The sequence below is a fragment of the Desmodus rotundus genome, chromosome 6 (genome assembly GCF_022682495.2).
Source record: "Desmodus rotundus isolate HL8 chromosome 6, HLdesRot8A.1, whole genome shotgun sequence".
In the NCBI taxonomy this organism is placed as follows: domain Eukaryota; kingdom Metazoa; phylum Chordata; class Mammalia; order Chiroptera; family Phyllostomidae; genus Desmodus; species Desmodus rotundus.
The window spans coordinates 18647561-18667713 of NC_071392.1; the positions used below are offsets into that span (position 1 = coordinate 18647561).

The 20153-nt window shown below is 40.3% G+C and overlaps 1 protein-coding gene across 2 annotated transcripts in view; it reads right to left on the reverse strand.

Moving 5' to 3' along the window:
- HDAC9 (histone deacetylase 9) overlaps positions 1-20153 on the reverse strand; it is an 825995-nt gene that overhangs the window by 759125 nt on the left and 46717 nt on the right. For both annotated transcript variants that reach the window (XM_053926230.2, XM_053926229.2), the window contains exon 2: positions 36-235. In XM_053926230.2, coding sequence (XP_053782205.1) covers positions 36-44 — 9 coding nt within the window. In that variant the 5' untranslated portion in view covers positions 45-235. The remainder of the gene's footprint in view (positions 1-35; positions 236-20153) is intronic.

A 20153-nucleotide genomic window follows, 5' to 3' on the forward strand; every position in this document is an offset into this window, starting at 1 on the left:
CATAAAGTATAAGAGTGGCAGGAAATTCCCCTTACAATTTCCATTTCTTCTTGAAGACTTTTGCAACCTTGTTCCAGCCAAAAGTAGTCACAGCTGTAGTCTTTCTAGGAGTGGCACAGGATGGGCTTCTTGAAAGGAATTTAAGGGGCTTTCTGCTTTTAGTTCGGATGCGCTCTCACCGCTAGACATTGCATCAAAGGAAAAGCAATTGGAAGGGCAGTTTCCTCACAGTTTACTGGAATTCATCAAAGTTTAAAAAAAGAAGAGGAAGAAGAAGAAGCTTTTAATGTTGCACTTAATGAGTTTCTTGCAAAAACAGTATGGCCCAATTGCACTATTTTTATACACTGAATGCTGTAACTCTGCGAATTATACATCTCTTTACCTTGACAATCTGATGTATTTATTGTGATTCATTTTCCCATCCATATTTTTCAAAGTGTTATTACTATTTTTTGCCCAAATGTATAAAGCAGGATATAAATATGTATTTCTTTGAAGAACTATGTAACCTCACCAAGAATACCTACAATACTTTAAATGGTCTCTCAATGGAAATATGCTCATTATTAGAACAGTTACATAGAGTCATCAGCTGTAGCAGGTCACTTCTCATCACCTCTCTAATGCTGGATATATATTAAGATGCAGTAACAATAAAATGTACATTTTTATAAATCTTCAAAATTATACAGTGTGCTTATTTTATTAATATTACTTAAAGAATCTTAATTTCCATGTTGATGAAAAAGTAGTATTTCTTTAAAAAATGAAAAAGGAAAAACAAAAAACTTTTTATTTCTGTATCAGCAAACAGACATTTTGATTCTGACTTCTAAATTTAAAAAAAATCAAAGTCATATTTGAAAGAAAAAATCATTTGCATAGTTTTAAATAGTTACAAAGTACTTTTAGAAAGGATACTAATGTCATTTTTATTTTTTTTAATAATGTTTAGACAGAGGGGAAGGGAGGGAGAAAGAGAGGGAGAGAAACATCAATGTTTGGTTGCCTCTCATACACCCCACACCAGGGAACCTGGCCTGCAGCCCAGGCATGTGCCCCAACTGGGAATTGAACTGGTGACCCTTTGGTTCACAGGTCAGCACTCAATCCACTGAGCCACACCAGCCTGGGCTGATGTCATTTTTACATCAACCATGCTAATAGATACTTGTCACCCTCCCCATACCTTCTTCATAAGTAAGAAAAATAGGTGAGATATCATCTGTTTCATAATTAAAAGGTAATGAAACAAAATCAAGATAAAACTTGAATTAGATTTAAACTTATAGGGCATCTAAAATTAACAAGTGTGGACTTCGACATTTTTGGCATTTTTACCTTTTGACATTGTAGTCTGGAACATATCCTAAATGCTCTTGCTACATTCTGGATTCTCCATGGTTTGATTTTCAATTAAGAATAACAAAAAGCAAGGGGCAGGAAGCCTTAAGAGAATGTAAGGAAAGGAACACTGAAAGATGCCTTCCATCCGGGGCACAAGTTCTCAGTGTTTAAACAAAGCAAAACAAAGTTCATCTATAATGTCACTTTGTACAATTGATGCTTGTATATTTCCAAATACAACTCAGTTTAACCAATAATATCCAACAGTCAACAGTAGTAATACCAAGGTGAAGTTTTGCTACTTGTCCCAAAATCTAAAATTAGAAAAGATGTTTCTATTTTCACCAGCTCTGTTTCTTATTTCCACAAACATAAATAATGCTGGTCCAGGACATGCTGATTTATGGCTAGTAATATAATTGTTGGGTTTTGCCTTCATAGCCCTGGATTTGGGTTGCAGTTAATCTCAAATGGAAATACAATTCTACTTCTAAAATATCATCATTAAATACCTTTTCAAAATTTGAACTACTTTCCTTGCTGTTCAATCTTTTTAATAACTTCCTACTCATGACATATTCCTCTAACATTAGGAAAGCCTTGTTACCTAAACAATTATAAAGAAAGTTAATACGCACTTCTATGTTGATAGGTACTAGTCTCCAGTTACTGTATCTTCATTCATAATGAGCCACAATGAACAAAAGTGTCACAACTGTAGTTGCGTAACTGGCATATGGTTCTTTTTCTTAAAGATTTTCTTTATTTATTTTTACAGAGGGGAAGGGAGGGAGAAGGAGAAGGAGAAAAACATCAGTGTGTGGTTGCCTCCCATGCACCCCCTACTGGGGTCCTGGCCTGCAACCCAGGCATGTGCCCTGACTGGGAATCAAACCTGCAAGCCTTTGGTTCACAGGCCAGCATTCAATCCACTGAGCCACACCAGCCAGGGCTGGAATATGATTCTTTAAAGAATTCTCCTAACAGGTTTCAGAAGTACTGATCATTTAAACATACACGCACTGTGTGTGTGTGTGTGTGTGTGTGTGAGAGAGAGAGAGAGAGAGGTGGGGGGGAGGGGGCGGAGACAGAGAGAATCATCAATTACCTACCTAACCTTCCCTTTTTCCCTTTCCTGGTGGCTAACAAATCAACAGACTAGCAGTTCCTATTCACACCTTTTAGGGACAAAATTGATATGAAATTTTTACAAATGAAGCCCTTTTTAGCTGCTTGGAAAAGAAAGGCGGGTCAGTGGGGAACATCCATCAACAAGAATGAGCAATTTATTCTTAAATCTTCCCACACTTCTTTATCTAAATGGGCTTCAGAGAAACACTATTTTCTGAGAATGGGGATGTTTTCCCCTAGTATATAAGTCATCCTTACAATAAGCCTAAACTAGAAATAATAGGAAACTGGCCTTCAACTGGGTAGATAAATGGAAAAAATGACAAAAAAAAGTACTGTTTATTGAGAGCACAGGTGATCAAAGCAGATATAGGAATGTATCTGGTTTCAGTGAATTTGCATATTAATTTGCCTCTGCTGTAAAAATATGTGCATGCTTAAGGACATAAAGAGAAGAACAGCAAGAGGAAAATTGTTGCTATGAATCTTTTACCTAAAGAGATGCAAGGCTTGTTATGTTGGCTCTTGACTATCCTTGAGCTACCTGGATTCACAATTAGAAACTAAGAATCTTTGCTTCAAAATGATCATCTCTGACTACAAGTCAGTCTGCTGCCTGCAAGCAAGTTACTGCTTCAATATCCTGGGATATACAGCACAAGGCAACAGCCCTAGGGGTGACAACCTGCATGTCTCAGCTTGCCTGTGCAGCCAGCCCACACTGCTCTCATTATCCCTGTGGTAGTGATTCCATAGGTCCTCTGTGCATTCCACCTGCATGGCCTGTTCCATAGTACAGGCCATGGCAAATCAGCAGAGCCCAAGGATTATCTCCTCCAATCAGCAAACAGCCCTTCGGAGTATACTGAGTAATCTGTTATTATCTCTGCTTTACAGACAAGGAACTGGAGGCTTAGGGCGGCCCAGGATGTGTTCACAGACATGCAGGTGGTAAGTGAAGGGCCGGTGGTCTGACTCCTGGCTCAGAGCTCTGCTGCGGAGCACTGCAAGGAATTATGGCCATTCTGGCACAGCTGCTTCAGTGTCAGGAATGTGTACCTCGTTGTCACAATTTCAGTAACGGCACATTGAAATACAGGTCTCCTTTACTACAGACCCTACCTAGCCAGTGAATTGACTGACTCAGACACAAAAGATGATAAAATAAATCAGAAACCTGGAATAAATGTCTGCAAGAATTCTCACAGCATAAGCTCTCAAAACTGACTTAAACATCATGTTCTTACCACAATCTCTCTCTTGTTTTTTTTTTTAACTATAGTCTGAGCTTCTTATCATGGTTTTCTTTTTCTTTTTTCTTTTGGGCAATTGGTATTATTTTGGACAGTGTGCCACTAAGAAAGCAGAGTGCTTTTGTAGTTTATGTAGCCAACAAAAACTATGTGTCTCTAACGTATCTTCCCCAGATTTAGGGCAGTTGTAATGCACAGTTCAGTCTGCAGGCCCTTTTCTTCTCAGATGGAGCCATTAGCTCCAATTCCTCTGAAGAGTAGGATTCACAAGCTGACTCAATTCATAGCATCCACTGCAGAGATAGTTTATTAGTGGAATAAGCCTACTGTGCCAGTTCATTGAGTATCAGGGGGTTCTTCGGATCCACAGTCTTTCTCTTATGCCTCAGAACCTAAAATTCTGCCACAATTTCATCTTTAGAAAAAAATACTAGAAAATTGCTCTTAACATTCTATTCAATTCAACAAACTTTTATTGGCTACATCAAAGACACTCCATTACCCATAATGGAAACCTCAGCTTCTATTTCACTGCTGCTTCTTGCATTTCACATGTATAGTCACTAAAGCCAGTCCACTGAAATCTTAGTTTTTAATTATATTTTATTGATTATGTTATTACAGTTGTCCTGATTTGTCCCCCTTTGCCCCTCCTCCATCTAGCACCCCCAATTCCCTCAGGCAATCCCCCCACCATAGTTTATGTCCATGGGACATATTTATAAGTGTTTTGGCTACTCCATTTCCTATACTGTGCTTTACATCCCCATAGCTATTGTTTAACTACTTATTTGTACTTCTTAATCCCCTCACCTCTTCACCCATCCCCTGACAACCCCCTCCCACATGGCAACCATCAAAACACTCATTGTATTCATGATTCTCTCTCCGTTCTTCCTGTTTGCTTAGTTTGCTTTTTTTTATATTCCATTGTTGATAGATTTGTGTCTTTTGCCATTTTACTGTCCATAGTTTTGATCTTCTTCTTTTTCTTAAATAAGTCCCTTTAACATTTCATATAATAATGGTGTGGTGATAATGAATTCCTTTAGTTTTTTCTTGTGTGAGAAGCTCTTTATCTGCCCTTCGATTTTAAATGATAGCTTTACTGGGTAGAGCAATATTGGCTATAGGACCCCACTTTTCAAGATTTTGAATACTTCTTGCCAATCCCTTCTATCCTGTAAAGTTTCTTTTGAGAAATCAGCTGACAGTCTTACGGGTACTCCCCTGTAGGCAACTAACTTCTTTTCTCTTGCTGCTTTTAAGTTTCTCTTTCTATCTTTAAACTTTGGCATTTTAATTATGATGTGTCTTGGAGTGGGCCTCTTTACATCCATCATAATGGGGACTCTATGCTTCCTGGACTTGCATGTCTATTTCCTTCACCAAATTAGGGAAGTTTTCTTTCATTATTTTTTCAAAGAGATTTCCAATTTCTTGCTCTTTTTCTTCTCCTTCTAGCACACCTGTGATGCAAATATTGGACTGCTTGAAGTTGTCCCAGAGGCTGCTTACACTTTCCTCAGTTTTTTTTTGTTTTTCCATCTTGCTGTTCTGATGGGTTGTTTTTCACTTCCTTATGTTCCAAATAATTGATTTGATTCTTGGCTTCATCCTCTTTATTGTTGTTTCTCTGTAAATTGTTCTGTATTTCAATTAGTATATCCATTTAGTGTATTTCTGACTGGGTCTTTTTTATGCTGCTGAGGTCCTCACTAAGTTCCTTGAGCATCCTTATAACCAGTGTTTTGAACTCTGCATCTGATAGATTGCTTATCTTCATTTTGTTTAGGTCTTTTTCTGAAGTTTTGATCTGTTCTTTCACTTGGGCCATGTTTCTTTGTTTTGGCAGCCTCCCTGTGTTTGTTTCTGTGTAGTAGGTAGAGCTGCTTTGACTCCATGTCTTGGTGGTGTGACCTAATGTAGTAGGCATCCTAAAGAGTGCAGTGGCATAGCCTCCCTTATCATCCAAGCTGGGTACTCAAGGTGTACCCTTTGTGAGGGCTGAGTATACCCTCTTCTTGTAGTTGATCCATGGTTGCTGTTGGCAGATCAATAGGAGGGATTTGCCCAGACCAGTCAGCTGCAAGGATTGGCTGTGACTACTTACCACCAATCTCCACCCTGTGTAGAGGATCAGTTGTGCAGGGGCAGGGTGGCAGTGCTCTCCACCCAGAGAGCTGTAGCTGTCCCCGGGTATGCTGGCCCTGGGGTTTCCTGGGTGGTGCAAGCCAAGGTCAGCCCCCACCTGTGTTTTGCCAGGGGCTACCCTGCCTGAGCTATAAAGCAATCTCAGATGGCTGCTCCTTGTGCTTGGCTTGGAGATTCCCAGGTGAAGCCAACCTGTGGATCTAGGCTGGCTTCTGCTTGTGGCATGCCCAGGGCTCACTGGGGCCAGCTGTTGCTGGTTTGATAGGATTTAGAAAATTGTACAAAATGTGCCAAGACCAGCCATTCATATAGAAAAGCAGCTTGGGTGGGCCCACAGGTGGGGTCGGGTAGAGTCTCTGGAGATCTCCAAGGTGTTGGCCAGGTTGATGAGGTCTCAGATATGGCACCAGCTTGCCAGCTCTGTAAGGGGAGGGGTTAGGAAGGGGACAATGGACTCTGTTTTCCTTGATGCCAGACACTTCAGTTTCTCTCAGTTCAGTGTGCCACTGGTGCCTGTCAAGCTGTTACCCCAGTGCCGGAGGTCAGAGAGAGTGAGTCTGAGCAGGTGAGTCTGTTTGTGGGTTCTTTAAGTGGAACTGTTTGGGGCTCTAGCAGTTTCTTCTACCGACTAAATCTCTGCTTGTTTTTGCAGCCAGAATTTGTGAGGACTTATCTTCCTGGCATGGGAACCCTAGGCTGGGGGGCGTGGTGTGGGACTGGAACTTCTCACTCCTGAGATATCCCTCTTGAATTTTTATCCACCACATGTGGGTGAGAGACCAGCCCATCCTGCTTCTGCGTACCTCCTACCAGTCTGGATGGATGTGATTTAATTCTGTAATTGTCAGACTTCCATTCAACCTAATTTCTGACAGTTCTGAATGACGGTTGTTTATTTTTTGGTTGTAATTTTGATGTGGTTGTGCAAAGAAGTGATCCGTGTCTGCCTACACCACCATCTTGACTGGCAGTCATCCACTGATACCTTAAAAATGCCTTTCATATCTGGACCCTCCTTTCCATTTTAATGAATGTTGCCATAGCTCAAGTAATACTTGGTTCTTGATTAGATTCTTTATCTAGCCTATCTGGTATCCCTGCCTCTAGGAAATGTATGAATGAATAAATGGGTGAGTAAGTAAAATCTGGTGTCTGCAACCTCCTTAGCTGGCATTCAAGTTCCCCTCCCACTCCATTTTCTCTTCTTCCTTTTTTTTCTCCTTACATGTAACTTCTATGGTTCCAGGCAATCTGTCATTATTCCTAGGGTAATATTCAACATCATAAACTACTGCTGAGGCTCAGGCACCAATAAATCAGAATGAACACTAAATATATCAGTTGAGAGTAAGTCCTGACTTTTCCTCTACACATTTCCATATTTTTGTGCCACTTTCTGCAAAGGATATTATCACCTCTTCTCTACCTCTGAGCTCAAATCCTTTTTATTTTCTTTTTAATCCTCACCCAAGGATATGCTTATTGACTTTAGAGAGAGAGGAAGGGAGAAGGAGAGGGAGAAAGAAACACTGATGCGAGAGAGAAACATCAATCAGCCACCTTTCATATGCACCCCGACCAGGCATCGAACCCACAACCCAGACATGTGCCCTGACAGGGAACTGAATCTGCAACCTATTGCTGTACGAGATGATACTCCAACCAACTGAGCCACCTGGCCAGGACCCAGCTCAAAGTCTTTGAGGCCACGTTCAATGAGAATTCTTTAGCAACAACTCCAGGGAAAAGGTCAGCTTCCTCATCTATGTTCCCACTGTGTCTTTCACCATACTGTACTAACACCGTTTTATGTTAGAACATCTAACATTAACATCTCAGTAATTCGCACACCTAGCACAGTGCCCGGCACATGTGGGTGCACAATAAATTCTTGGTGGATGAGTGAGTCAGCAAAGAGAAAGAGCTAAACCAATGAATTTGTGGTTGCCTGAATTTGGGGCAGAATCATTTATCCAACCTGTAGGTAAAACATTTTGAAGGACTAACACACAGTCCTTTGACTTGGGTCAAAGGAAGAAAGAAATTTACTCTAGAGTTTGGACTACCATCTAGAAAGAACAGACCCAGATGGGGCAGGTGCTTTGTGAATCAGTGGAAGACACCAGGCATCACAAAACACCCCTGAATTATGTTGTTCAAGATACTGTTATTTTTCAGATCATTGGAAGGGTTCAGCTTCTCACCTGCTTATTAGCTTCAGTTGTTTTCTCCTCCAAAGGAAATTCATTTCTTTATTAGAAAAGCTCTACAACCCCCACAATTACATGAAAATAACTGAATCACTCTTCATCAAGACACAGGAGAATGAGATGCTGAGATTTAAGAATACTCGCTCTTTTAACATTAGTAGCAGAAGCAGGACTATGCAAATAATTCTCCTGACAATACTTGGGTTGTCTTAAGCAATGGGACCCTGGAGCCTCTGGGGACTGGGAAACTGATGGGCACAGATAGGAGCCACACCAACGATACAGTGAGGGAACCTCCCCTAGTACCACAGCAGACACCTGGAGCTCAGAATCAGTGAACATGCTAGAAAAACTAGTACATCTACAACTTTGGTCTCATCCTGATTTCCAAGCGGTTATCTATGAAAGACTATTGGTTTCAAAACCAGTCTACTTGCCAGATATTGGCTGGCCTCACCCGTAGAGTACAGCTAAGAGCAGAACGTGTCGTGCTGAGGGCCGCACATGCCCCTCCCGTGCATACTCTGCGCTTAGATTTTACAAGCAAATAATAAGCTCCATGCTAAGACTTTTGGAAGAACCATTTAAACACAGGCTACATTGTAGAATGTAATATAGAGCAGGAACGCAGCTTGGGAGGTTAGTTATGCATATATTTTGCATATTTAAGATAGGATTCAGTAGTCTATACTATAAATATAACTCAATGGTAACATCTAAAAATACATAACATAATCAGAAATGGTCTGCAAGATATTTTACTTCATAAGAAGAAATTCTGCCAACTACAGTACCTGCACTAATAAAAACAGACCTTTACTCAGTAAGCCTTGATTTTTAAAACACTGTGATTAGCCCCGGGGTCTCCAGTACCCAAGTAATACCCCAAACAGTTTTTATATAATAAAGACCATTTTATCAAAAAGCCTTCCTTCACTGATCTTTATTGAATCATCTTTGAAGTTCCCCACCTGCAACTTCCCCCCTTGGGCAATAGGGGACAGGGAGTCACAGCCACTATTATCATTAGCCTGTGTTTCAAACGAGATTCACAATGCCCAGAACCTGCAGGATGTACAAGGCTCCTTTTCAGTCATGGCAAAGGGGGAAAAAAAAAAAAAAAAGCTTTGTCTACCTGTAAATACGCACGAGACAGAAATCCAAAATAGAATTGTGAAAAGGAAGTAACAGTCGAAGTGAAGGAACTTGTAACAGACAACCCCTGACACCTGTGCTGTAGGAGGGCTTTGTAACTCTCACACCGCAACCTTCTCTGCAGAAAACTGCCTGGTCAACCACACTTAAAAGAACCGGCTCCAGGTGTACTAACCTGCCAGGGTGGGGGACGGATTGTGATCAGCTAGAAAAACACAAAAGATCTTTATTCATCACTGCTGTTTAGACTGACTTGGTTCTCTTTTTCAAACTTCAATATTGAATATATATGCATACATATATATACACACATATATACACATAGTCTGTGAGTCCTTTAATGCTGCAACCTGACCCTTGAAGATCTGATATTCCCTTCAATGCAAGGAAGTGCCCATGTGAAATGGCTCACCAGCTGGGATCTGGAAGTCCATTAACCTCTCCGAGCCTCAGTTGCTTAAACATGAATTATTTCACTTCCCAGGTCGCCGTGAGGCTTGGAGAAAATGAGTGCAATCGCAAGGACAACGTGCTCAGAAATGTTGGCTGATTATCATTATTAGTCCAGAAACCGTGTTTTACTACAGGCCAACATCCATCCAGGGAGAAAACAGTGGCGCGCAGTGCCTCTCACCCCGGAAGAGAGTTCTGCCGCAAAGCTATTCATCTTGCTCACTCCACTAGGGTTACAACAGGGATCCAATTACTGAAGCTTTTTTTCCTTTCTTTGCTTCAGTTCTTTTAGAAGGCAACGTGTACCCTAAGGAAATATACTGTGTTATCTTTTTCCTGTGAACATACCACATTTACCCATTTCTTTCACTGATGTTACTAATATTTTAAAAAATCACTTGGGTATTTATGGAAAGGAAAACAGAAATATCAAACGCAGTAAGTTAGGAACAACTATCATTTTGTAGAAACTTGAAGAGAAACATGAAGCATATTCCCCGAGTACTGTATGAATCCTTCTATAAAGGACTTTTCTACCGTTTTAACAGATCACCTTGGGAATTTCAATACAATCTAAGGCCTCTCTTTCTATTTTCAGGAGGGTTTCACTGATCCTTTTACTCCCTGCTCTATCTCTTGCTAGTGTTCAATTTTAAGCCAGCCAAGATGCATCACCAGACGTGGACAGATACGCACCTCTGGTAAAGAACTGACAAAGCAGAATGCCCACATGCTGAAGAAAGAAACAGGATGTCTGAGCCGCCAGATCCCCTGCCGAAGGATGTGAGGTGCATGGGACCCCCCCAACAATCCCCACATTATCACTGACTCCTTTTACTCCTCATCCCTTTACCTTCGACCCTCCTTTCCACTAATCTTCTCCAAGATCTCTTTCAACGAAATAGGTCATTTACTTCTTTGATCCTTTTCAAAGCATCTCTTTTCATTGAGTTGAACCAACCTCCCACCTCTATCTTCTTCTCACCCCTCGCCCAAAGAACTCTATTCCAATGATTTGCCTCAATTTCATGTCTCTGGGTCTTTTTCACCTATGCTTTTCCTTTTTCTACAAAGGCATCTGTTGAACACACACCAATCTCTTAGCATATACCCAAATTTCTAGAATACACTGACATGTAAGAAATGAATCTTTGAACTTCTCCCTACCAATTAGTATTGAAATTTCTAACTTGCACGAACGTTACGTCCGAGTTAAGACTAACTCAGGTTCATGCTACGGCACTCTGCGGGCCACGTTTAGCACAGGAGTGGCAGTTCTGGCCATGCTTGAACTGAACATGTACACAGAGTACTTACTTGGGATGTTCAAGTACAAAGCTAAGCAGGTTGCTCAAGTGGTTCCTGCCTCACAGATTTTACTCCAGGGATTCCTCAGAATCTGGTTCAAGGACTCCCCTCAAAATGCAGTCTTTTCTAAGACCTCCCGGATCGCTGAGCTAAAGTATGAGAACAAAATAACAAAACACACAGAGAGAAACACAGTGAGGGGGACGGGGGTGGTGAGGGGAGTACACTAGCCTGGGAGTCTGATGGACCTTTATGCAAATACCTCTCTGATTTTCCTGCTCTACTCTCACAGGCAAACGACTTTACCACTCCAACCTTCAGTGTGCTCACCTGTAAGGTGCTGGCTCTAATGCTTGTTGCAGGATCATTAGGGACAAATGACAATATATTTAAAATACTTGGCCTCGTAGGCAATAAATGTGAGACATCATTATAACAGGGCCTCTCTGTAGCAAACTGCCCCTGGAGTTGTGAAACACTGCAGCCCTAACAGGTACTATTTCTGAAACAGAACAGCCTAGCACAAGTGCAGCAGGAACTGGGAGAAGAGAGTTTTCACTGTACTCAGGGATAGAAGGGGAAGGTACTATGGAAGACAGGATACTGAATTTCATTCAAACATGCATGGGTGGCAACGCCGTCCTCCTTTCCTGGAAGTTCCTTAAGTCCTAACCTCAGTGAATTGTAAATAGTTTCAAGAATTCATTTTTATAAGTACCTTGCTCTATCCTTCAGCTATTTCATGATTAAAATGATCTATTTTTGTATTCCCATATTATAAAATATTTCATGTTAAAATTATCCTTAAAATGATCTCAAGTTCTATGCTAGACAGCACATTGGTTGTTTCATGTTGTGCTTTCCTTTCCCAACAAGGTGTAGAATTTTATAGACTGCTTCCCAGGTTTACCATGTTCTTTATACACAAAATGATAGCCCTGACCTCCTGCCAGGAGGGGGCACTGTTTGGGTTTCTGTACTACTATTACCGATGGGCTGCAGCATGAAAGATGTCCACTGAGAATCAGGACGGTTACCTTTAGCAGAGATGAAAATTCACCTGCCCCAGGAAGCCAACTGTCTCACGATGGGATCAAGAGGCTTGATCCCATTAGTAAAACATACTAATCAATTAAGCCAACTCAGAGCCAATCCTATTAAACCTCATTATCCCTGTGAAGAATAGAGAGTAACTAATACTCCACTTCAAAAAATGGAGAGAAATTTCAAATTATAAAGCCTGCACAATAAGATAACAATTACTGAGTGTATAAATATAATCTCAGAATTCAAAACGAGTTCAGCATCAATCCACAGGACATGCATTCCCTCTGCGTGAAAAAGCCTCCTTTGAAACCGAGTATCTGTATAATAAACAAAGGGGCCAAAACAAATCATTTTCCTGCAGGCAACTGCTATTAATGTCACATAGGGGAGAGATACCGCCTTTGCTTTCATATTCCAGTCCTGCGGGAAAAATGTACATATATACATATATATGAAAATAGACTGACACAGATCAGCACATATAAATAGCTCAATGCAACATCTGTAGCAGTCCTTAAGATTGTATTAAAGTTCTTGCTGTTTATCAGGTTGGTAAATCATATCAGCTCCTGCTTATTTAAACTGCCAGTTGCCGGGCAACAACATCTTCTGTCAACTGTCATTCACTCTCAAGTTCCTCTGCAATACTCCTTTGAGAAAAAAAATAGTGGAAAATTATTGAGATGCTTACTTGGGACACAAGAAATGCATTTAAATTTATCCCTGAGCTTAAAGAGTCTGAGAATTGAGTGAGATGGAGAAAATGAACATATGTAGTGAGTTGGAGGAGGGGCGGGATGGTAGAGGCGGTGACATGGGTGAGCCCCCAGACAGAACAGTCCAGGGACTTTACTGAAGTTAAGTTTCACTTTTGGAACATGGTCCTGGTAGAGGGGTGTCTGTGACAGAGCCGTCCAAAAGAAAATACGCACTCTGCAGGAAATGGGTGATTCTGAACAAAACTGATGTCTAGTTTTGTTTTGTTTTTTTACAGTCATAGGCTCATCACTTAAGAATAAATAACTGCTATAGTCACAGTAATCACTTCTTCCTTGCTTCATATGCCACCTTGTTTTCACCTTGGGTCCTTAGAAACAAAGTGAATTGCTACCATATCATGGAAATTTCTACTATATAAACAGTGTTTTATTTTCATGGATATAAATCAGCATCTATTATTTTACTCAGTCCAAGAGTTACCTACCAGCAGTATAAATCTCTTCAAGGTAAGGCAGGCTTCTCAGCCATGAGCCTAACATAATGTAGCATCTGTGCAGTTCACTCTGCCCATACAAGTAGTTCTAGAATTGCTGCTCCCTGTCCCTCTGGGCCTCAGTATTGGACCAGATCGCCTCTAAAGTTCTTCTGAGCAGTAACGTGTCATAAACCCATCAATCTTTACAAATAATACAGTTCTCAGTTGCAGCCCATATAAAACTGAACCAACCCAATAAAGAAGACTTGTTTGTGCAGCCAAAGCTCACAAATATAGATAGAAAAGGTCCACATCTAAAGACAAAGAATAGTATTAAAATGGAAAATGTGCTCTGTGGCACAAACCATTTAAAAAATGAAGAGGGATATCTTTATGGCTTCAAGTAGAATATTTCTTAAACAAGACAGAATTTATCAACTTGGAAATTAAAACCTTTGTTCAATAAGAGAAACTCAAATAAAAGTGTAAGGATAAATTACACAGAGGACAAAATATTGCAGGGCGGACCAACACAGAATTAGTAATGGGAATATTTTAAGAACACCCATAAATCAGTAAGAAAACAAAACAAAAAAAAGGACTATTTAGAAATAGGAGAAGGAAGGGCCTGCCTGGTGTGGTGCAGTTGGCTGGGCGTCCTGCCGCAAACCAAAAGGTCTCCAGTTAGATTCCAGGTCAAAGCACATGCGGGCCGGGGCCCCGGCCAGTGGTGTGCTGGAGGCAACAGATCAACGTTTCTCTCACACATCTCTGTATCTCTCCCTGTCTTTCTCCCTCCCTTCCCCTCTCTCTAAAAATAAGTAAGTAAACTCTGAAAAAAGAGAAGTGAAACAGGAAAAGGGATGGACAATGACCTAAAAGGAAAACTTCAAGAGCCAATAATTATCTGAAAGAATACTCAGTGAGATACCAGTCACACCCATCAGATTGGATATCATTCTCAAATCTTACAATCCTCCTGTCGGCAAGGACACGGAACAACTGAAATTCTCCTCCACATTCAGACAGTGGACATGCAGGCACCGTTTACGAATAGCAATTTCCTGTAACCTGTGGTCGGCAGAATGATGCCCCTCCCCCCAAAGATGACGTTCAGGGCCTTATTCCCCAAACCTGTTACAAACATAGCAAAGGGGATTTAAGATTGCCAACGGAGTTACATTTGCCAGTAAATGACCTTAACATGGGGAAATTATCCCGGATGACTCAGGTAGGCCCAGTGTGCTCACAGAAGTAGAAGACAGAGGCAGGGAGAGACAGACAGAGGTGTGACTGTGGAAGAGTAATCAGAGGGATGCAGGGCTGCTGGCTTTGAAAACAGCCATGAGGCTGTAATCCAAAGAATGTGAGAACTCTCTAGAAGCTGTATAAGGCAAGAAATGAATTCTCCCCTAGAGGTTCCATAAGAAACACAGCCCTGCCAACACCTCGATTTTAGCCCACTGAGACTCGCCTCGGAGTTCTAATCTCCGTAACGTAAGATAACAAATTTGTGTTGTTTTCAGCCAGCAAATTTGGCTAATTTGTTTCAGCAATAGGAAACCAATTAATGACCCAGCACTTCTACTCCTAGGGAAATTCTCCTACATGTTTTCTTGGGCAAATTCACAAGAATGTTCACAGCAAGACTATTAAGAACAGAAATTTTGAAACTAATCTTCATCAGCAGGAGAATGGATCTATGAACACTTTGGTAATCTGTATAATAGAATAGTAGATAGAAATTACGACATAGGATCCAGAGCTACATACATCAATGAGAATATGGCTCAAAATTTACAGTAAATTAATGAAATAAGCTTAAACATGATTTATATAACATACCATTTGCATAAGGTTCAAAAACATAAAAAATAATATATTTGTGGATAAATATATTGTCATTAAAAACAAATAAATAAATGGGAATGAAAAACACTCTACTGGGGATAGGGACTCTCTGAGAGGAGTGAGTGAATTGCACAGAGTGCATCATGTCATCTTAAATGTTTTATCTCATGAAACAAAAATAAAAATTAAAAAATGCTCTAGTTCATGAAAAAACGTGAAAAACAAAAATAAATAAGACAAAATGTAAAGGTCTGTCGAGTCCATACAAGTAGGTGAGGATTAAATTTATCATAGAATATTTCATAATCAAAAAATAATCAACATATGCCCCAATGATGTATTTTCCTTGTGTCCACTGGCAAACAGGCAACTGATACTTCCCACACTCACAGAGAGTAATCTCACCCAAGGACCTATCCCTATTAACTTGCCAATTAAAAGACAAAAATACCAAAAAGCAAATATCGATATTTAACCCAATTTTTATAACCTCCCAAATGTACATTGAAACAAGCAGATTTTTATTTTTCTGTTTATTGTAAGCAATTTCCTCTGCTGTCTGAAAGTCAAGAAGTAATTCACACCGAGAGGAGTTTTTCTGCATGTCTCCGAATGGGCGCACAGGGCTGTGAAGACGGCTGTTTGTAAGTGGGTATCTATGAAATGGACATAATAAATATGCTGCCACCTCCCCAACAAAAAGCGAGATGGTTCATTTAGGAACACAGTGTTTGACTACGTTGTTCAGTAAATAAAATAGCACTCCACTTCCCATTATCAAACCCCTCCATCAATTAGGATTAGTAAGCCTATATTAGCTATAGACACAAATAGGGAGGAAAAAATATAAATCTACTTTTTGTGATTTATAATTTTTCCTTTATTATTTATACTTCTATCAAATGTGTTTCAATTCATATTTCTCTCTTTTTAAAGTGGCAATGTCCCTCTAATGTCCCAAGGGCATGATGAGATTAGGAAATGCCTATTCTGCTTCTTGGGAAATGTAAAAAATGAGGGGGTTTTCCACTTTGACTGTTTTTCCTCATGAATGGAAAACTTTAACTCTTTCTCTAGGAAGCATTCACAACATAAAATTTTGGCACTAGTTTGTTTTTGCCGACTTAAATATGTGACGTGGGTAAAAGTAGCAGCATTGTATTGCAACCCATTGTTATTCAAATAAAGCTTACTCCGCCAAGGTCCCTTTCTTTTAAGCCTTAGAAAACTAAATGGATTATATTTAGTTCTGGGTGGCACACAATTTAATATTTGTGCCTGCCAATCCACCAACCACAACGAAAAGGCAGTAATAGCAGCTCTAAAGAAAATTCTGTTCCTTCGTTGTTTTCCTGACCAAGCCAAACCTGAGTCCAATAAATGTATGACTCAATCAACAATTTTGAATATCAAAAATAAGGACTGCCACATGACTATGTCTAAAATAAAAGAAAAACATCTTACTCCAGTTTACTTTAATTTACATAAATACTATTTAGGGTGCTGATGGAATATGAACTATTATCTAAGAAATAATGGCTTAAGAAATATCCCAGCCAGATATGATTTTATAATCCAAGTGTGTCCCTTTAATTAAGGCATTGCATTTATGCAGAACATGACTGCATTTCACGGTCCAAGACCACTTGTTAGAGTCCTTCTTATTCAATGAGACCCTTTCCCTTTCTTGATCTTTTCCTCTTTTTTTTCTGTTTCCTTTTTCTCCAACCAATCAGCATGAAGACCTTTCCTTTGGTGGATCTACATTCTTATATATTTTTATATGCCTCCTTCTCCAGAGAAATGTCACCTCTTGTTCCATCCACTTCTGAGGCGTCTTCCTTCTCTGGCTAGGACCATTTCCCCTTCAAGCTCCTACTCCTCCCATTCCTCCTAAGTTGGGCTCCCTAAACGTAACACAACAGCGGTCCCTGAAACCACCTTGTCTGTTTTTTCTCTTCAGGGGAAATTGCCCGCTGACCACTGACAGATCACCTGGACACAACCCCTATCAAAGACTCACCAAATCCACTCTATCCATGAGTAAATTGCTATCATTTTAAAGACGTTCTCTACATTAAATTGAGACTTCTCTGTAGGTTCTATTGATTGGTCTACTTCATTCAATCTCTTGTGGGAGATCCAGAATCTCTGTTCTGTTACATAGTCATTCACTTACTTGAATGCTATTGTTTTCCTTGAATTTTAATTAAATACCCTCTCTTCATTCAGAGAAGCCATTAACCCTAATACCTTTAGCCCCCATAGATATACGCTGTTTCCACTGCCAATTGGTATTCCCAAAGAAATGATTGGCACATGCCTGGATAATATATTGGCGTGTATGGAATAGCACAGCCCTTACCAGCTCAATCAATCTAAAAGCATACTACCACACCCAATCATAACACATCGCCCTGGGTTTATTACTTCAAATTATTTACCTCCCTGAGAAGTTACCTTGCTTATTTGTTGTTTCTGTGGAGTGTCTGTCTGTACTGCCTGATTGCAAACTCCACAGAAGTAAAGGTGATGTTTATTATCTGAAGTACAAGAACCAGAAAACAGTGTCTGGCATACAATAAACAGTCCATACATACTGTCAATGTTCAAATAAAATCGATGGAAAATATTGCTTCTCAATATTTTCCACCTGACAAATATTCAGGATCACTTACTGAGCTAAATCACACAACGCCTAAGTGCTGGCCATAAATTATTGAAACGCAGAATGAGGGCAACTCAGGTCTTTGAGGACAGGGAGTGTTCCCAGGATGACAAACGGAGCTCTATGGGAACAGGGAGATATCATTCAAAATTTATAACACACGAGCAGGACTGCAATGCCCTCCTGTTTCACTTTTTTAGCCTGCAGAGATCTTGAGACTTCAAGGAGATTGGAAGAGAAGTATTATAGGGATGGGGAACGGAATGGAGATGAGAAAAAGGACAATCTAGGAACTGCTGTTGACCAACTGAGGTGACGGCTGAGGAGAGGCTCGGGAGGGGAAAGGCAAGGAGGGAGTCTAGGGAGCTGTCATGGCAGATCGTGGAAAAGGGGGCACAGGGAGCCACTAGACAGATTTAAACCAGAGCACGACCTAATTGGGTTAACATGAAAAAAGAATGTTAGTTCACTACAGTGTTTGGAAGCAGACTTAAAAGCACAGGAACATGACTCAAGCCTGGAAACCAGTGTCTTTTTTAGGGGGGAAGAATGTTCTTTCTTCTGTGACCATCAGAATAATGTATACTGCAGAGACAAGTATAACTAGGGGCAGGAAAATTGGGTGGGAAGCTGCAAAAGGACTCCAAGAAAGAGATGGAGGGAGACTGAGCAAAGGTGGGGAGAGCAGGGTTGGACCAGAGAGAATGGAGCACAGGGATGCTGAAGGAAGCAGGACCCACAGGGTCAACTGATGAAGGAGTGAGTGAAAGGGCAAGTAGGATGACCCCCAAGGTTTCCTCTTCCTTTCTTCTTAACAGACTTCTTGTACTTATTATTTTATTTTTCACTTAAAGTTTGCATTTAATATTATTTTGTATTTGTGTCAGGTTTATAGCATAGTGGTTAATCAAATACTTTTCAAAGTGATGCCCCCAATTATTTTTATATGTTTATTGATTTTAGAGGGGGGATAGAAAGAGAAAGAAACATCAATTGTTTGCCTCCCATATGCACCCCGACTGAGGATCAAACCCACAACCTAGGTATGTGCCCTGACTGGGAATCAAAGCCACAACCTTTTGTTGGACAGGACAATGCTCCAACCAACTGAACCACACTGGCCAGGGCCCAACAAATTTCCAGTCAAGGAAATCAGAAATAAGGAATGAGGAACAAGCAGCTCAGAAGCCTTCGCTTTCCCTGAACATAGGAAAGGAAATAAATACATCAGGATGTTAATAGTTCTGAGAACTGGTATTTAAGGTGATTTTATCTTCTTCAGCCATTTATTTTTCAAATTTTCTTTAAAAATGTAGTATTCATAATTAAAATTTTTTTCAAAATTTTTCAGTTTTATTATTTGATTTCCTCCTCACTAAAGAGTATAAAAGTCATTAAAAAATCAAAACCGGGTATGACATGTAGATAGATTTAAGGGTTTGGAGATTTAATTTTTTTGCATAAATATAGCCAGCAATAAGAGCATATGACAATATCAGGCAATTCATGTCAACTTGGGCTTCTTTTATTCTTGTAATGTGGTTATCTGCCACATGCCACAGAATTTTGGGGCAATGCCTCCTATTAGGGCAAATCATGTACAACCATAGTCTACACCAAATTAATATGTCAAACACATATGTAAATATGTTGCTTCAAATTTTCACTGAATTATAGCAGCAACTCACCTTACTTACACACTGAACATCTTGACATGGTAATTTAAGCCGAGTCTACCACCCTGCCAATAATAAACAGACCTCCTTACATAGCATGCCCTCTTCGTAAACACACAGACCACAAGCATTGTATAGAAAGCGTTTCCTCAACAGTGCCTCGATGAAGTCGGTTGTGTGGTTCACAAGTGTTGTAACCCCATCTCCTAATTTCTTTGAGGAACTTATCTTCCAGCTTTTGAAAAGAATTATTAGTGGTATTTGCTACAAAATGCAAATATGCCACCGCAGAGACTTGCGTCATTCAACAGTAGGTCTGGGGAAAACACCAGTTCACAGAAGAGGGGGTAGAAATAACTCCCTGCTCATGAAGCTTGCATTTAGGTGAGAAAACAGCAGGGCATAGGTTTCTGGAAGTCTTGCCACAAGGTTGCCATAACCCTATGAGATTTAAAGAGTGGGTTTGAAGAATGCCGGTGGGACTGAATACACCCAACAATGAAACCCAGGGCTGCTGATATAATGGAAGATTTTTACAGGAAGAGGCCCCCTCAGCTTGGTGCAATGTTTGCTGCTATAAGTATACTGCACAGACGTGGGGGCAGGAAGAGCTGGAATCACGAGATGTAAACATAAAGCTGAATACTCTTGACCTGCCAAACCCTGCTGAAATGGGAGTTGACCGTTCTACTTCAAGGGAAG